This window comes from Tenrec ecaudatus, chromosome 1 (genome assembly GCF_050624435.1).
Source record: "Tenrec ecaudatus isolate mTenEca1 chromosome 1, mTenEca1.hap1, whole genome shotgun sequence".
Taxonomy (NCBI): Eukaryota; Metazoa; Chordata; class Mammalia; order Afrosoricida; family Tenrecidae; genus Tenrec; species Tenrec ecaudatus.
Genome location: NC_134530.1, coordinates 299,150,759 through 299,166,610, shown reverse-complemented (window position 1 = coordinate 299,166,610; position 15,852 = coordinate 299,150,759). Strand labels below are relative to the sequence as shown.

General features: G+C 50.9%; 1 protein-coding gene across 4 annotated transcripts in view; it reads right to left on the bottom strand.

The window, feature by feature from the left end:
• Positions 1 to 549: 549 nt before the first annotated feature.
• ATXN1 (ataxin 1) overlaps positions 550 to 15,852 on the bottom strand; it is a 477,765-nt gene continuing 462,462 nt past the window's right edge. For all 4 annotated transcript variants that reach the window (XM_075532432.1, XM_075532414.1, XM_075532440.1 and 1 more), the window contains one exon: positions 550 to 2,333. In XM_075532432.1, the coding sequence (XP_075388547.1) occupies positions 1,800 to 2,333 (534 nt within the window). In that variant the 3' untranslated portion in view covers positions 550 to 1,799. The remainder of the gene's footprint in view (positions 2,334 to 15,852) is intronic.

Here is a 15,852-nt window from a genome sequence, read left to right as displayed (position 1 = left end):
TGAAAACTCCCTCAATGAATCTGAAGAGAAATTCTCAGAGTTGAGAGCTGTCCTGCTAAGACTTGGTTCTCGGTGATGGATGTAGCAGAAAGACTAAAGTCAGTGTGAAAAGAACAGAACATTATAAAATGGCCTAGAGTGCAGGCAGGTTAGAAAGGAATTGCTACATTTATGTGCGCTCGTTCAGTTCCCCCAAACCTTTCCCACAATGTTACTGGATATATATTTTAAAAAAAACTGCAGGAAAATCACACAAATTTTAAACGCAAAATGTGCAAATCGCAAGGTTCTTTAAGTTTGTCTTAAAAAGAAAAAAACACTGGACAAAAAACATATTCTTTTCTCTATCCTGTTTTTCTCTGCTTCGCTGCCAGCTCTGCAAATGCCTTTAACTCTCAAATAGCAAAGTGAAAAAGTGCCTCCTGTCAGGTAGTACTTGGTGGTCATTTATTGTCACATACTAGTTCATAATTCACATTCATCCTTTTAAAAACCACATCGAAACTTCCAATATCTTGCTCGTGAGAAATTCTGCAGAGCTGAAGTGTAGTTAGCAGTGTTGGGAGGGGGTGGGGGGAAAAGAAAAAGAAAGAAAGCAACTTATTATTATCATTATTATTATTTTTCTTCCCAAACAGTTTAAAGTCAGATACAGTACTTGTTGAATGCTAGACCAAGATGCTTGGCAATAAAGTGTGCACAGCATTCTGAGTGCTTAAAGAGAGTAATAGAGGTTCAACTTCAAAATCGAATTTCTTGCGTCACACTGGAATCTGAAAAAGTGGCACCCGAATTGTCCATCTTCGTGAACTATAAACAGTACTAGAGTTAAAAGACATACATACGATTTGCAAACCCAATGCAAAGAGCTCCGGCTGTTTCTCACTGACCGGGGGAGTTTGCATCTCCTCTTGGGAGGGAAGTCAATGAAATAACCTGATTCGTTTTCCTATGCTGCACAGCAACCAACCCGTGGTGGGGCGGGGTGCGGTTTCAGTCCCACCCCCACCACCCCCGCCGGCGGTGCCTGCCGGGGGTTCCCTGCCCACTACGCCCCCCCTGGCAATTTCTCTGCACTAGGAAAAGCAGAAATGAAACCCCACCTGTGGCAGTTGCTCTTAAAAATATATATATATCAGTGCAGTCAGGCCCCATAGGGGGAATATATATCTCTATGATTAAAAGTTGCTTTTATTGTAAAATAGGTTGGAGGGATGGGGCCGGGTGGGGGTTGGGGGTGGCAGGGGTCGGTGGTTGGAAAGTTATGTGAAAAGGTTAGCTTCCCACGGGCTGCCTGATGTCCCAGGGAGGACGCCGCGGCTGGGTTCTGGATTTTCCCTTTGCACGGGAGGACCACCTGGAGACCCAGCTCGGCCCCTGAAACCCAGGCTGCGAGCAAGACAGAGGCGGGCACAGAGAAAGAGACCCTGGCTATCCCGCCCGAGGCCCCACCCCTGCAGGATGCCCCCCTGGAACACCAGCTGGCCGGAGTTAGAGCCCCATAGCTGTGTCTGCGCTGCGGCCACAGGCAGGGGCTGTGACGTCCCCTTGTATCCCACCAGGACACTGGGGGGGCCTGGGCAGCCCCGAACCCCCCTCGCCGACAAACACGCGTGGAAAAAGCATATGCACCAGCCTCCTGTAAAACACCAGCTGTAACTCGAATGACAAGGTTATAACATGAACCTAAAGTAAGAGGATAACATGTAAATACTGTGTTATAGAGCCTACAGTACAGTAATCTGGATAAAAACCGACCAGGGAGGGCCAGCTTTCCTCCCCGTCCCCCCAGGAGGCCTTTACTTGCCTACGTTAGACCGGCCTTCAATGGAAATCTTAACCTCCTGAGGAATTAGAGAAGGCTTGGGAAGAGTCAAAGGTGGCTCGTCGTCGTCCGGCCTCTCCAGTTTTCGGGTCTCCGGCGCGGACCACCTCCTCTTCCTGGTCGCCGAGGGCTTCCAGGGTTCGATTTTGGTGAGCAAGGGCGCGCCGGGCAATCCGATTTTTTCTGGATACTTCAGTTCTCCGTTCTCCGAGAGCATCGGGGCGCTTCCCTGATGAATTCCGTTTTCCTGCTCCGGGTACCGGTGTCTGCCGGGCGCGAGGCTGTCGTGCTTGGCGTGCTTCAGCAAGACGCTGGCCGGATCCACGGGCTGGCCCTTCTTAACAGAGCCGTTCTTCAGGTTCTTGAGCGTAAGCGAGATGCAGACATCCCCCACGGTGAGCTTGGAGCACGGCAAATCGAAGAGCTGGCTGGTTCGCTCCGGACAGCACGACGACCAGCCCTGTCCAAACACGAAGAACGGATACTCCACCAGGACCTCCACGCTGACCTGCGGGCACAGAGAGAGACAGAGAGGGGAGGAGACGGAGGGGATATGTGAGCTGGACTCGGGTCTTTTGACCACCTCCGTATGTACTGGCTGCAGGGAAGAAAATGGAAGACCCACCCACAATTTGTTCCCTTCCTACCCCTATCCCCCACCCTGCAGAGGAAGCGCCTCATTCCTGTGTATGCCTACTTTAGATGCATGGGGGCAGGGGCCAGGGAACAGGCTGTCCAGGAGGATGGTCCATTCAGTATTCACATGTATAAGCTCTGGGGCTGGCCTCTCCTTAGGCAAGTCCACCAACCCACAGGAGTGACAGAGTTTCTACACACACACATACACACACGCGCGCACACACACACGCACGTCTGCAGAGACTCAGAGCACAAGCTATGATCACTGGGTGAATGCTATCACCATGTTTTCCTACTCAGCTCCAGTAGGTTGATTCTGACACCCCTCACTGCCAGCAAGTCCATACTAGGACAGGGTAGAACTGCCTCTGTGAACATCTGAGATTGTAACCCTTTATTGGGGGTGTGTGGTAAAAAGCCTCATCTTTCTCTTTCAAACAGCTGACCTGTGATTGGAAGCCCCATGTGTAACCACTATGACACCAGGGTTCCTTAGTGACCATATCTTGGTTGCCAAGGCTGTCAATGGGCATTTCCACCCCCCCTTGGAGTGACTGGTGGGTTTGACCCACCAACCTTGCTGCTAGCAGTCCAGAGCTGATCCCACAGGCCAATCTATCCTCTTTTAAGTGTCCATTGCTCCTCATGTACATTTCTGCTTCACTTCAACAGTTCAAAACAACCAGCACCTCTGCAGGAGAAGGTCGAGGCTGTCTGCTCCCGTAGAGATTTACAGCGTTGGACAGCCTATTTAGGGTCACTACGACTCAGCATGGACTCAATGGCAGTGGTTGGTGGTCTTTTGAAACCACGTATGACGGGGCAAAGTATGGAGCAGCATCAGACGATGTCGAACGTCCACAAGGCTGCCCTTTAGCACTTCCAGTTAGAGGGAGAGTAATCAGGAACCAGCTGTCAGTTTCTCCTACTGTGCATTGCAGTGGTGCTGGAAACTAGGTCACCGATATTGAAATACCCAGAGTGGATGGGTCTTAGTGGTGCTTCCGGACTAAGACAGACTCGGAAGAAAGTCCTGGAGATCTGCATCCCCCAAACAGCCAGTGAAAGCCCTCCGCATCCCCACAGGATATTACCCAGTATAATGCTGGAAGATGAGCCCCATGTACAGGAAGGCTCTGGGCACACACGTTGGCTGCAGCGTACCATCGAAGGGTGACATTTCGCCCTGCTGTACACGGAACTGTCAGAGTCCACTGCCTTGATGGCAGCTAACCGCAGTCAGAGGAGAAGCAGAGGAGAGCTTTCCTGGGGCCCTGGAGGATGGGCAGAGTTTGCGGAGGGTTGTGGGGGAACTGTGGGATCTCTGGTGACATAGTGGTTACGACCTGGACTGCTAAGTGTACGCACGGTCAGCCACTGGGACCCACCTGCTGCTCCGAGGGAGAATGATATCAAAGAAAGAGTTATAGCCTCACAAACCCACCGGGGCTCTTCTGCTCTGTCCTGCAGGGTCACTGTGAGTTGGAACCGACCGGATGGCAGGGAGTTAGGATTTGGTTTTGTGGGGAAGACACAGTTGTGGAGCGGGTCAGTGGATGCAGAGAGTTCAAGTCAGGTGCCTCTGCAGCCCCTTATGGAAGCCCTTATAGCGACTTCGGCTCTTGTTTGAGAAACAAGTAACAGAAGCAGGCCCGGCCTTCCAAGAGCTGCTATTTTTTTTGCAGATCACACGGTGTGCTAAGGAATTCAGTGGAAAAGGATGGTCCTGGAGTTGATAATCCAGTGGGGAAAGCCACCAGGTGAACAAGACAGTTACCAACGAACTTGGCAAGTGGGGTTAGAGAACCCTGCATGGTGTGAAGTTAGCAGCAGGCGGAGGGCAGGCACTCTGCCCAATCTGGATAAACAGGGGGCAAGGGAGTTTCCTGGGATCACCCGGGGGCAGATCTCAAACATGACACAGAGTAGAAGCATGGTCTCAGGGAAGGGGTATTTCTGGAAACGGGGCTATATGAACCAAGACATGGGGAAACTGCAAATTGTCCAAGGAAAGGTACATGCTTGCTGCTCAGTTCGGAAGAAATGTCCTGGAGTTTGTAACTTACTCCTGCCTGATGCAAGTCAGAGATGAGGGCGTTCATAATTTCAGGTGCCCTCTGTTTAACCTTGGTAGTCTCTTTCACGGTTCTGCATACTCCTGGTTTATTCCCTGCTTGCGGGTACAGCCTGACTCCTTGCTGTCACCAATGGCTAGGACCTTGGTATGTACCATATTACACATGCTCCTCAGAGAAGCCAATGCTTCGCTTATGGGGAATAACACCTCCTATTCATCAGGAGCCTTGGTGGCATGGTGGGCTAGGCACTGAGCTACCAGATCAGTGGTTTGAGCCTACCAGTTGCTCCGCAGGAGAAAGATGAGGCTGTCTGCTCCTGTGAAGAGTTGAATCCCTAGAAACCCACGGAGGCAGTCCCACACTGCCGTATAGGGTCGCTATTAGTCCGAATCGACTCAATGGCAGCGAGTGAGCACACTCAGAGATACCTCCCTCTGACGAGGCAGCTGTCTCCAACCTACCAAGTGTCTGCAGACTCATTGAGAAGAAACATCTTCAGGGCCTTTATAACAAAAATGTGATTGGTTACACCACACACTGCAATACAAAACTATAAAACAAACTAGCAAAAAACCCAAACCCACTGGCAGGTAACCCACGCCGACTCATAGCAACCCTACAAGGCAAACTAGAACTGCCCTACGGGTTTGCAAGGCTGTGACTCTTAATAGGAATAGAAAGCCTCATCCTGCTCCGGTGGAGCGACTGGTGGGTTTGAACTGCTGCCCTTACCATTAGCAGCCCAACGCCTAAGCACGGTTTAGCCATCTCTAAAGCCTTTCACGACGCCCTCATCTCAAAACTCCCAAGGCAGGTCTGAGGGTTAGATGCTGCAGTGTGGCTCGGAGCTAGAGCAGTCTAGTTAAAATGCTGCATGAGGGAAATGAGGGAGAGGGAGAAGAGCGTTTTAGACATGCCCTAAACAGAGCCGCTCTTAAGGGAATCTACAGATTTTTACACGGATAAAAATGGAAACACAGGTTCCCTTCCTTCCAAGGCCTGCCCACGGTCCATTAACCTTCTTCCTAAATCCTGGCATTGCCTTATCCCAAAGGAGTTTTGCCATCTTTTTCCAAGATGGCACCACAGCTTATCCCCAGCGAGGTCCACCCTCTTGTGAGGATGGCACAGGATCACGATCGCGCAGGGTTTCATTCTGTTGTCCGCAGGGTCGCTGAGGGTTGGAGCTTACTGGGTGGCACCTGGCAACCCCAGATCAACACAGTCCTCCTTAGAGCTGAAAGATTATGCAGGGCGTCTGCTGTGGCAGGCGGTGAGAGGAGTGCATTCGACCAAGTACTTCTCCCCCAGCCCCCAGCGCGCTCCTCTTAATTCTCCACCCAACGCTCTTTGGGGAACGAAGACGATTTCTCCTTTTATTGGGGGAGAGTTAAAACCTTGCGGTTCCTATCGCACAGAAGTGTACTATAGCATTTGGAACCCATCGGTTTTTATTTTATCACTGGGCGGGAAAGAAAATATTTAATGGGATATTCTTATATGTTGCTCATCACTCTCTGTTAATGATGGGAGAAATAGCAGGCTTTCTACTCCCGGAAAGAGTTATCATCGTGGGCCAGTTCTAGCCTGCCTTAGCGTGTCACCAGAAGACGGAATTCCCTGGATGGCAGTGTGTTGAGAAACAGTTAACAAAGAAATCACTCAGTGCGGTATTCCGGCAAGAGTACGGAATGAAAAGATAATGGGTTTTTTCCACGAACTTTTGGAAGCCTCTTTGTATATAGTCAAGCCAGCCCATTTAAAATTTCTCGAACAGTGGTATCAGCCTCGGAACCATCTGTTCATGGCAACAGGGCCCGTTTTGTACGCGGCTTCAAAACAGAGCTGGTGTGACACCGTGGCATATTGTCACTTGTAAACCGGAACAGTGGGTCTTGAATGATCACTCTGAGCTTGAGAAACACACCAGCCTTCCCCACTGTCCCGAGACATTGATCCGGAACCAGTTGTGATCAACTGTTCACTAGGTGACCCTCCAGTCTCAATACAGTTTAATGAGCATACCCCGAGCTCCTGCTAAGGGCCATCGATGGGCAGCTGTTGCTAAAGACCTAGATCTTTTCCTCAGTGAGGAGCCAAAACTTCAAAGCAAACCAGAGGAATTCCCAGGGAGTGTCAGGGCGCTGTACACTGATGAGGCTTCTGATGGAAATCTGAGGAACCCCGGTGGGTTGTCAAGCAGGCAGCTCAAGCTTGTTGCTGCTGTGCTTAGGAGCAGTGGAGTTGGTTCTGACCCGTAGCACCCCCTTTGGACAACAGAATGAAGCACTGCGTGGTCCTGCGCCGTCCTCATAAGTGGCAGGTTTCAGCCACGTGCCAGCCACCGTGTCAATTTCTCTCTTTCCCCTCTTCACTGTCCTTCTACTTTATCAAGCCTGGTGTCCTTTTTCAGAGACGAGGCGCTCCGGATAAAATGTCCAGAGAACACTAGCTTCTAAGGAGCTCTCTGGCTGTGGCTCTGCCAAGAAAGATTTGTTCGTGTTTTTGGCAATCCGGGGTGCTTTCTGCATCCTTCATTCAGGGAAGAAATGCATAATTGGTCTTCAGCCTTCCTTAGTCAATGTCCAACTTTCACGTGCATAAGAGGCGATCAAAAATACCTCGGCTTGGGTCGGGTACACCTTAGTCCTCACAGCGACATCCTGACTCTTCCCCATGTTAAAGAGGTCTTGTGCAGCAGACTTGCCTAACACAGTTCATCATTTGATCTCTTTCCTGCTGCCTCCATTGGCTTTGACTGTGGAGCCAAGCAGAAGGAAATCCTTGACAATTTCAATATTTCCTCTGTTTCTTCTGATATGACCAGTTGTGGGGATTTGGGTTTCCTTCACCGCTCAGGGCAACATGTCCCAAACGGACCTGATGTGCACGCACAAAAGGATACATTCCCATCTTCCTCCTGCTCTCGATCAGTGGTGCCCCCCATCTTTCTAACCATTCAAGTCAAAGGCCTGTTCGTCACAACTGAGTCCTCTTTCTCCCGTGCCATATGTATCCCCATCCGAAGGATTTGGCTCCCCTTTGACCATATATCTTGAGCCAGACTGTTTCTCACTCTCTGCATCATCATGGTCCAGTATGGCCTGTATCCCATTCCCAACTCACTTAAGTGTAGTGACACCGGCCACTGGCCTCCAGATGGTCCTTTGGATCAAAAGACACTTGGCTCTCAGGACCTACGCATGGGTGGCTCCCTCCATTTGGAATCCTTTTTGCCCTGGGTACCTGATGGTGTAGTGGGTTATGCGTTAGGCTGCTAACCTCAAGGTCAGCAGTGTGACTCCACCAGCTACTCCGCAGGAGAAAGATGAGGCTTTCTGTTCTCGTAAAGAGTTACACTCTCAGAAACCCACAAGGGCAGCGCTACTCTGTTTTGGAGGGTCGCTGTGAGCAGAACCGACTTGATGGCAGTGAGTTTCTGTTACCTTGGTCTGTCTTCTCCATGAAGTGTTCCCTGAACACACGGTTTAAAAGAACTCCCCTCCACCCCATCCCCGATGCCCGCATTCTCCTGATGCAGGTTCCTTTCCCAGATCATTTATTAGCATCTGACCTATCTGTTTTACAAGCTAATTGGATATTTGCACTATCTGATTCTCCTCTTTCTCCAACTATCCCTAGTATAAGAGGTTCCACGGAGGCTGCTTCCTTCTTTCATTGCCCCGCCCTTAGAGTCTAGACCACTCCCATGTTTGGGATAGATGCTCAGTAAAAATCTGAGCATTGACTAATGCGAAGTGCCACGTTTGCCTAGCCTGGAGTCTCGGAGTTTGGCAAATGACTGACATGCTCAGCAGCAAACAATAAGGGTTGGTGGTTTGGAAGAAAGATCTGATGATGGATTCTGAAAATCCAGTCATCGAAAACTCCACAAAACACAAGTCTACTCAGACACACTGCCATAAATCAGAGTTCACTTCAAAAAAAAAAAAAAAAAATCCGAGTATTTCCCAGATGCAAAAACAGTTCAATGATTAAACTGGCCACAAGAGGTCAGTATTTAGACAGTGGAGAGGCTCTTCCCATGGCTATTTCTTCCCACTAGTGGTACTGAGCTGTGCTCAGCATCCTCCTCAAAGAGGTGCGGTGCCTTCTCTGGGGTTAGCTCACCCCTAAGAGGCAGCTTTCTAGGATGAGTGAGAGATGACTCTCCCACTGTGCCCCTGTCAGCATTTTACCGAGTCACACTTGAGCTATTTTCTCTCCAAGTCTGAGGCCCCTTTTGCTCTTTCACGGGTTCATTTCACAATCTTTTCTGGGGTCAGAACAATTGTCAGGATGGGCTCTGATAAAACCCAGTGAAAAGAAAATTCACGAGGACTGTACAGTCGGAAACCAAGGCACGTTACGTAACTTCCAGCAGCGACACCCAGCTAGTTTTCTCTCTTTTTCTTCATTCTATAAATACACTCAGCAGTCTGTAGGATGAGGTGCAGACAGGGTGGCCTTGGCCTCTGTCCCAGCCTGAGGCTCCTTGGCCTCTCAACCTGGCCAACCTGAAGGTAGTCTTCTTGTGGGGATGTATTGCCTTCAGTCTTTCTGCTAGAGCGGTACCACCTCTCATATTCCTATATCCTTTCCCAGCTTCCCCCTGGGCTGCAAGCCTGCCTGCACATCATGCCGGGTCGGAGCATGGCTTCTGCCCCTTCTTCTCCCACCATACCCATACCTCCAAAACCATCATGTGCAGCTGCTCCCAGTAAGGATGGAGGAATCAAGACAGAGAGCAAACACGCGTCCACCCTAACCCCCATTTTAGATAGTGTAATATGATTTTTTGTGCCAACTTGGCTCCTGTAGGAACACGTGGGTGGAGTTCAGCCTGTCAATCAGCTTGATTGGAGGGTCACTGAGATAAATGGCTCTCCAGAGGCCAGCCTCTTCATCTCGCTCCCTGGCGATAGGACCAGCATGTTGCTGCCTGAGTTAGTTGCTTGGCATCCACCTTGTGCTGCACTACCTGTGGGCTAAACCACTCCGTGGATCATGTAGCCGTGGTACATCACTATGCCTTGAGGCTCCATCATGACCTGCTTCGCTCAGCTGCTGCTGCTGTGCTATTGGCCATTGCTACGCCTTGGCACCTAATCTTCCTGCTGCTGCCGCCTCCCCAACCCCCTACCCTCCATCACCGTGTCTCTTGCCTGCTGGCCGTCTCTACGCATCTTGCCTGCAGACAGACTCAGGGCCTCCCACTAGCCACTCTGTACCTCCTGACCAGGGGCTGGTGTGGGCAGGAAGGACCTTCAGTATATTGACTGTCCCCCGAGAGTAAGTTGGACTGTATTGCTTTGTGGAATACTATTAGCTTTTGTACTTCTTCTCGCTGTATTAACCTATCCTTCTATAGCTATAAAACCCCAAGTGTCCTGGCTTTGTTTCTCTAGAGAACCTTGCCTAACCCAGCTGGCGATGATTCCATGTTATCAATAAGGAGCCCTGGTGGCCACAGTTAAAGCGTTCAGCTTGAAGCCAAGGGTGAGTGGGTGGGACTCAGCCGGCCACTCCTTGTCAGGAGGACTTGATGTTCGACCCCCGCTTCTATCACAACTGTCCAGGGCGCTCTCTGGGGCAGCTCTACTGTCACCCAGGGGCTGCAGGAGTCAGGATCAACTCAATGGCCCACAGGAGCAACATGTCACATGACTGGTGTAGCGAGTGACTGGCTCTGAGGATCATTTTCAGCTCTTCTGTGCGGCAAGCTCAGTACTATCCCTTTAGGAGGTTAGTCGGTCACCACCATTTCTACACACTGGACCCTTACACACAGACATGTATGTCATTTGACTGTATATTTCAATCTGAGACTGGGGCTGGGGCTAGACACATCTATGGACACATCACTGAGAACAAGTTGTCCAGCCAAATATAAAGGCCTGTTGTAGACACGGGCTCCTTGTTCTCTCACAAGGAGTCCCTCTTTGTGCACACGTGACGGGCATCTGTCTTACAAAATTGTTTTGTCTACTCCATCCCAAACTGACAAATCCTGCCCAAAGGCCAGAACAGGGGAAGCTCTGGGAAGTTGGTCCCCACAGAGTGAGTCCTGCTTAGAGTGCAATTAGTGAACCGGCGGCAGTTCCTATCTGGGTCTGCCAGGGAAGTCCTTGCTCCTGGGTTACCTGTGGGGCAAACCCCACCTGCAGCCCCGGGAGGCCTTCCTCCCCCAAAGCAAACCCCACTGCCATCAAGTCCACTGCAACTCCTAGGGCTCGTCCCGGCAGGGGACAACTTCCCCGGTGCCTCTCCAAGACCAAAGCTCTTTACAGAAGTAGAAAGCCTCATCCTTTTCCTGCAGAGCAGTTGGTGGGTGCAAGCTGAAGCCTAGTACCAGTGCCACCAGGGCCCCGCCAACAGACCCGGTAGAGGACAAGCGCTGTCAAGTCATGGGAAGGCTGGGAGGAGCCGCAAATGCTGGCTGCTGTGGACAAGATGTCAGTCTGGAGAGCTGCGGGCTGTGTGAACCAACTACAGGCATACCTCATGTACAGCGCTTTTCACTGTGTGTGTGTGTGTGTGTGTGTGTTTTACAAGTTGGGGGTGTGTGGCAGCGCCGAGTAAGAGCAAGTCTACCAATGTTATTTCCCCAGCTGCGTGTGCTCACTCTGTATCTCTGTGTCACATGTTGGTCATTCTCAGAATATGTCAATTTTTTTCAAAGTGCTATCCCCAACTTAATAGACAATTCACCTTTAATGACATTCGCCGAACTGTTCTGTGTCCTGGGACACAAGCCTACATAAGTGCGTGGCTCGCTTTCTTGCCATGTATGCTTTTACATGGTGATTGGGAATGGAGCCCAAACTATCTGGAGTTTCCGAAAAGGCAAAACTAAAGAAGAGAGAAAAAAGATCCATGGTTGAGGGAGAGCAGAAGGGGGTGACATCCAGGGGCTTACAAAAGCCAGTGGGGAAAGTGGCCTTCAAAGGGAATGGTGCGTGTCCACCAACATTCAGAAGTGGAGGACATTTGGCGGGTAGTGGCTATGTTTAGTGGGATAGTGCAGCCACATGGCATGGTGCAGGTGTTAAAATAAGCACAGAGTAAGTTAAACCGTGGCCCAGGCCAAAGCCATGCGTCGATGCTGATTCAGGAAGGCTAACACACGCACCCTAGCAGAGCATGATGCTAATGCAGAGCAGAGCAGGTTAAGAGGGTCCCAGGAAACTCTATTTTCTGTGCAGTTTTTCTGTTAACCTGAAACAACTGTAACCAAAAGCAATCTATGAGAAAACATGCTGTGTAGAACAATCGTCCAGGAGAATCAGTTTCACTAATAGAGGTAAGATCACCTAGTTGGCAAGCTGACACACGCCCAACTCCTCAGCGATCTCTGGAAATGAAAAGCATCAACAGGGGCAGTGTTAAGCTCATTGCCATCAAGTCCCTTCTGACAGTGTTGCCATCCAATAGGACAGAGCAGAACTGCCCCTGTGTGTTTCTGAGACCGTAACTCTTTATGGGAGTACGTTCTCTCGAGCAGCAACGGGTGGTCTTGAACTTTAGACCTTGTGGTTAGCAGCCCAACACATAACAAGTATGCCACCAGGGCTCCGAGGACAAAGTGTAGGTATCTGCCTTTGTAGATTGCTTGCTAGAGATGGCAAACAGTGTGCAGGAGTCAGAGGTGACCAGCCAGTGGAGGATGGGCCCAGACTCCCGACCCTGGATTTTTCCTCCATGCTCGGGTGGTTTTTCTGCAAGGGTACTGGGTGGAGATGTCAGTTCCTCCACCTGGGTTTATGACCTTAAACTTGGTGACTATGTTCTGTGCCGCCAGTGCAGCTTGGCACCAGAGTAGAACTGTGCTTCACAGGGCTTTTATGGCTGTGATCTGTTGGCAGTGGATCACCAGGCTTTTCTTCTGAGATGCCTCTGGGTCAACTTGAACTTCCAACCTTTCAGTTAGCAGCCGTGTGCATTGATCTAGGGATTCTCGACAAGTGTCAAGTGGATGCTATTTGGGGGAAAGTCCCCAAAAGAGCAGTTTTTTCCTTTGTTTGTAGGCTCCCAACCCAAGTTCCCTAGGCAGAGGAAGGCAGGGCAGGGGTACCTGCCTGTTCCTGCTCACCAGCGGCAAAATGTACCGTGTCCTCCAGCAGAGAGGAAGGGGGTGGCAGTGCCATCTGAAGGCTTTGTATGGGGCACACAGGCAGTGAGGGAGACATGGCTGGGGTCTTCCCTCCAGTTGCCCCACAACAGCCGGGTGGTGGGCTGGGGCACACACTTTTCCTGTACAGAGAAATAGTGTGCTGGGTTTGGAGACTGCAGAGATGGTGATGAATGTGTGGATGTATTTTTCCGCTACACCCCAGAGTCTGGAGCTTCAGCTGGAGACAGCATTTCAAGGCATCTCTCCACAATGATAATTAGGGATTCAGCTCCTCACACATCCAGCACCAAAATAAAAAAGCGCGCACATACCCTTGGTTGTACACAGGCTGGAGAAGAAGACCCACGTTAGGATTGGCATGTGCTCCCTCTTGGGTTCTGGTCGCGTTGATAAGAGCATTGGGAGGCAGGGCAGCCGAGTCTGAAAATCTGAGCCAGCCCAGGGGATTGCCTTGCACAAGGACTAATGTGCCTGTGTTATGGGGTGGGAAAACGGATGACAGAACTTGTCTCCAGGTGCTTAGCAACAGAGAAAGCCCAGTGCCAGTGTCCTGGTTTGGCCTGGCTTCTTCCCTGCAAAGGATGATGGGAGGTGTTAAGGAGGCCAAGCAGCCTGCTCCTCTCAGGGAGGACTGACCTCTGGGGTCCGGAAGCCAGGTGAAGGAACCGTTCCTTCTTCCTTATCTTCCCCAACCAGATGTGGAATGTTGTCAATGAGGCTGGACCATTGCTACATTTCTCAACAGTTCCTGTAGGTCCAGGGAAGCGTTGAATGCTCTCTAAATATAGGGAAGGTGTGGGCTGCTATTTCAGACCAGGAAAGCCTAGGCCTTGGGGATCTATGTAATCCAAATCTTCCTTCTCTCTCTCCCTCCCTCCCTCCCTCTTTCCCACTGCACCTACTGGGGCCTGTCACTTGTGGCAGACACAGTCTGTGGAGTATTTTAGAGGTGATGATGTCAGCTCATCTCTGATAGGCTGCTCTGGAGGGGCACACACTATTGGCTGCTCAGGCCCTTACCCTTCTGCTTCTAGGACTTGAAATCCAGACCTCAGCCCTCCTGCCTGCCTGGGAAAATGCATTGCCCGTCAGCAGCCAGTCAGCACAGGCTGCCCTAGCAGCTCTGCCAACACGCTAGACAACTAGTCTACCTTTAATTGGCACCTCAGCTGCTGGCAATGAGACCAGGGGTCAGGCTCCAGGAAAGAACAGCCAATGAGAGCCCGCTACTCTGTCATTTACTCGCCCATTTTGGGAAGCCCGGAGCAGGGGGCACATTTGCCTCCCCCTCTGAAGTGCCAGGCTACAGTGAAGCCCCTTGGGTGGGTTGCAGTCAGTCAGCAGTTAGAGGAAGAGGTCTTCAACCTGAGCTTTAAACAGGTACTGGGAAGAAACCAGTTATATTTTACATGAAAAACCAATGTCCATGCCTTTAAAAAATTTTTAAAAATAAATAACACAGACTCAACTGCCATCAAACCAATTCCAAGTCCTAGTGACCCTGTAGGACAAAGCAGAACTGGCCCCACTGGTTCCCGAGACTGTGGCTCTACTGTGGACAGGCGACTGGTGGATTCCGAGCACTGGGCTCTCTTAAACCACGTAGGATGGTGGCAGTCAGTGGGCAGACACTAGAGATTGGTGCTGAGCTCAGAGAATTATGTCATTAAAACAAAAAAGGCATGGAGCTACTGGTTTGCACTCATTCGTCTGCTTTTTCGTCTTCGTTTTGGGTAGACTCAGAACTTTGAGCGATCTTTTTTGGATCTTCCAGAGGCCTGGAAGCCGAAAATGACATCTTACTCTAAAAAAAGAAAAAGCTTTCTGGGCCAAAAGCACTCGGCAGCTTAAGCCAGCCACCAACCACATCTGGCCATTCACAAACACTTGTGGAAAACACGGGGACAGCTGGTGTCCCCTCCTGAGTGCGCAAGAATTCAAACCGCTAACCAGCTTGTCTGTTTTCGCTTGCGTTCCTTTCTCTGAGCGCCCCCAAATCTCAGCCACAACCGTGCTTCAACCTAAACCCAGAGGAGGCTCTCCTGCCAGATTGCAGGGTGTCAAAGCCCTCTCTGGGACAGTCCCAGGGCAGGAGTGGCCTGATAGGCGGGAAGTTGCCTGTGGGCGGTGAGTGAGGACTCATAAGCCTACTCAAATTCAGACCACCTGGGCTGTGAAGTCACCGTTTGCAATATTGTTGTGGTTGTGGGTACCTTCCAGTCGATTCCAACACAAAGCGACCCCATGGGACAGAGTAGCACTGTCCCCTGCCACCCCCCTCGCTGGGGTTTGCTCTGCTGTAATCTTCATGGAAGCCAAGTAGTGGGTTTTGAACCACCAGACTTTTGGTTGCCAACTGAGTGCTTAAGGTTTGCACTATCAGGGCTCTTTGCAGAGAGAGGGACAATGGAATGAATGTATTCAAGTGAGGCAAGAGGTTGGAAAGGCAGCTTGAAGGAGCCCTTGGCAATACCAACTCCAAACCAAATTCACCACCACTGTGTCCATGCTGATTCCAAGAGGCCCCTTAGGACAGGGTAGAAGTGCCCCTGGGGCATTCTGAGACTGTCACTCTCTACTGGAGTAGAAAGTCCCATCTTTGCATAGAAACAGAGATGGCAAGCTATTCTTCAGCAGTCCTTGGGAGGTGGAGGTTCATGCTGTTCTGGGAAGCACCTCAGAAGAAAGGCCTGCCAATCTGCTTCTGAGCAATCAGCCAATGAAAGCTTGACAGAGTCCTGGGGCACTCTCGGTGGGCATGGGGCTCCCGTGAGTTGGCACTGCCTTGACAACTGGCCAATCATTAATTTTGGTTCCTGACCTGACTGGACCGAGCTGCTACCTGACCTTTGGGATCCCCACTGAGCACAAACCCAGGAGGTCAGCTGGGACAGTGCTGGCCCCTCACAGGCGGGCGTGGGCTGTGTTGGCTCTCAGCACACACGCTCGCCAAGGGCAGGAGGTCTGTCGGGCAAGCGACAGGACAGGACAGCTTTCCTCCACGGAGCTTCTTCCTCTGAAGCACAGAACACAAGGGACACTTGGAGAGAGGGTGTTTCTCAGTCATCCCCCAGGGGGCATGTGACAGCCTCTCCTGGGCGCACAGAACCCGTGATGGCGAACATTGGATGCCTTGGGGCACTGAGCAGAATGCTCTCAGAGGGGACTGAATCTCA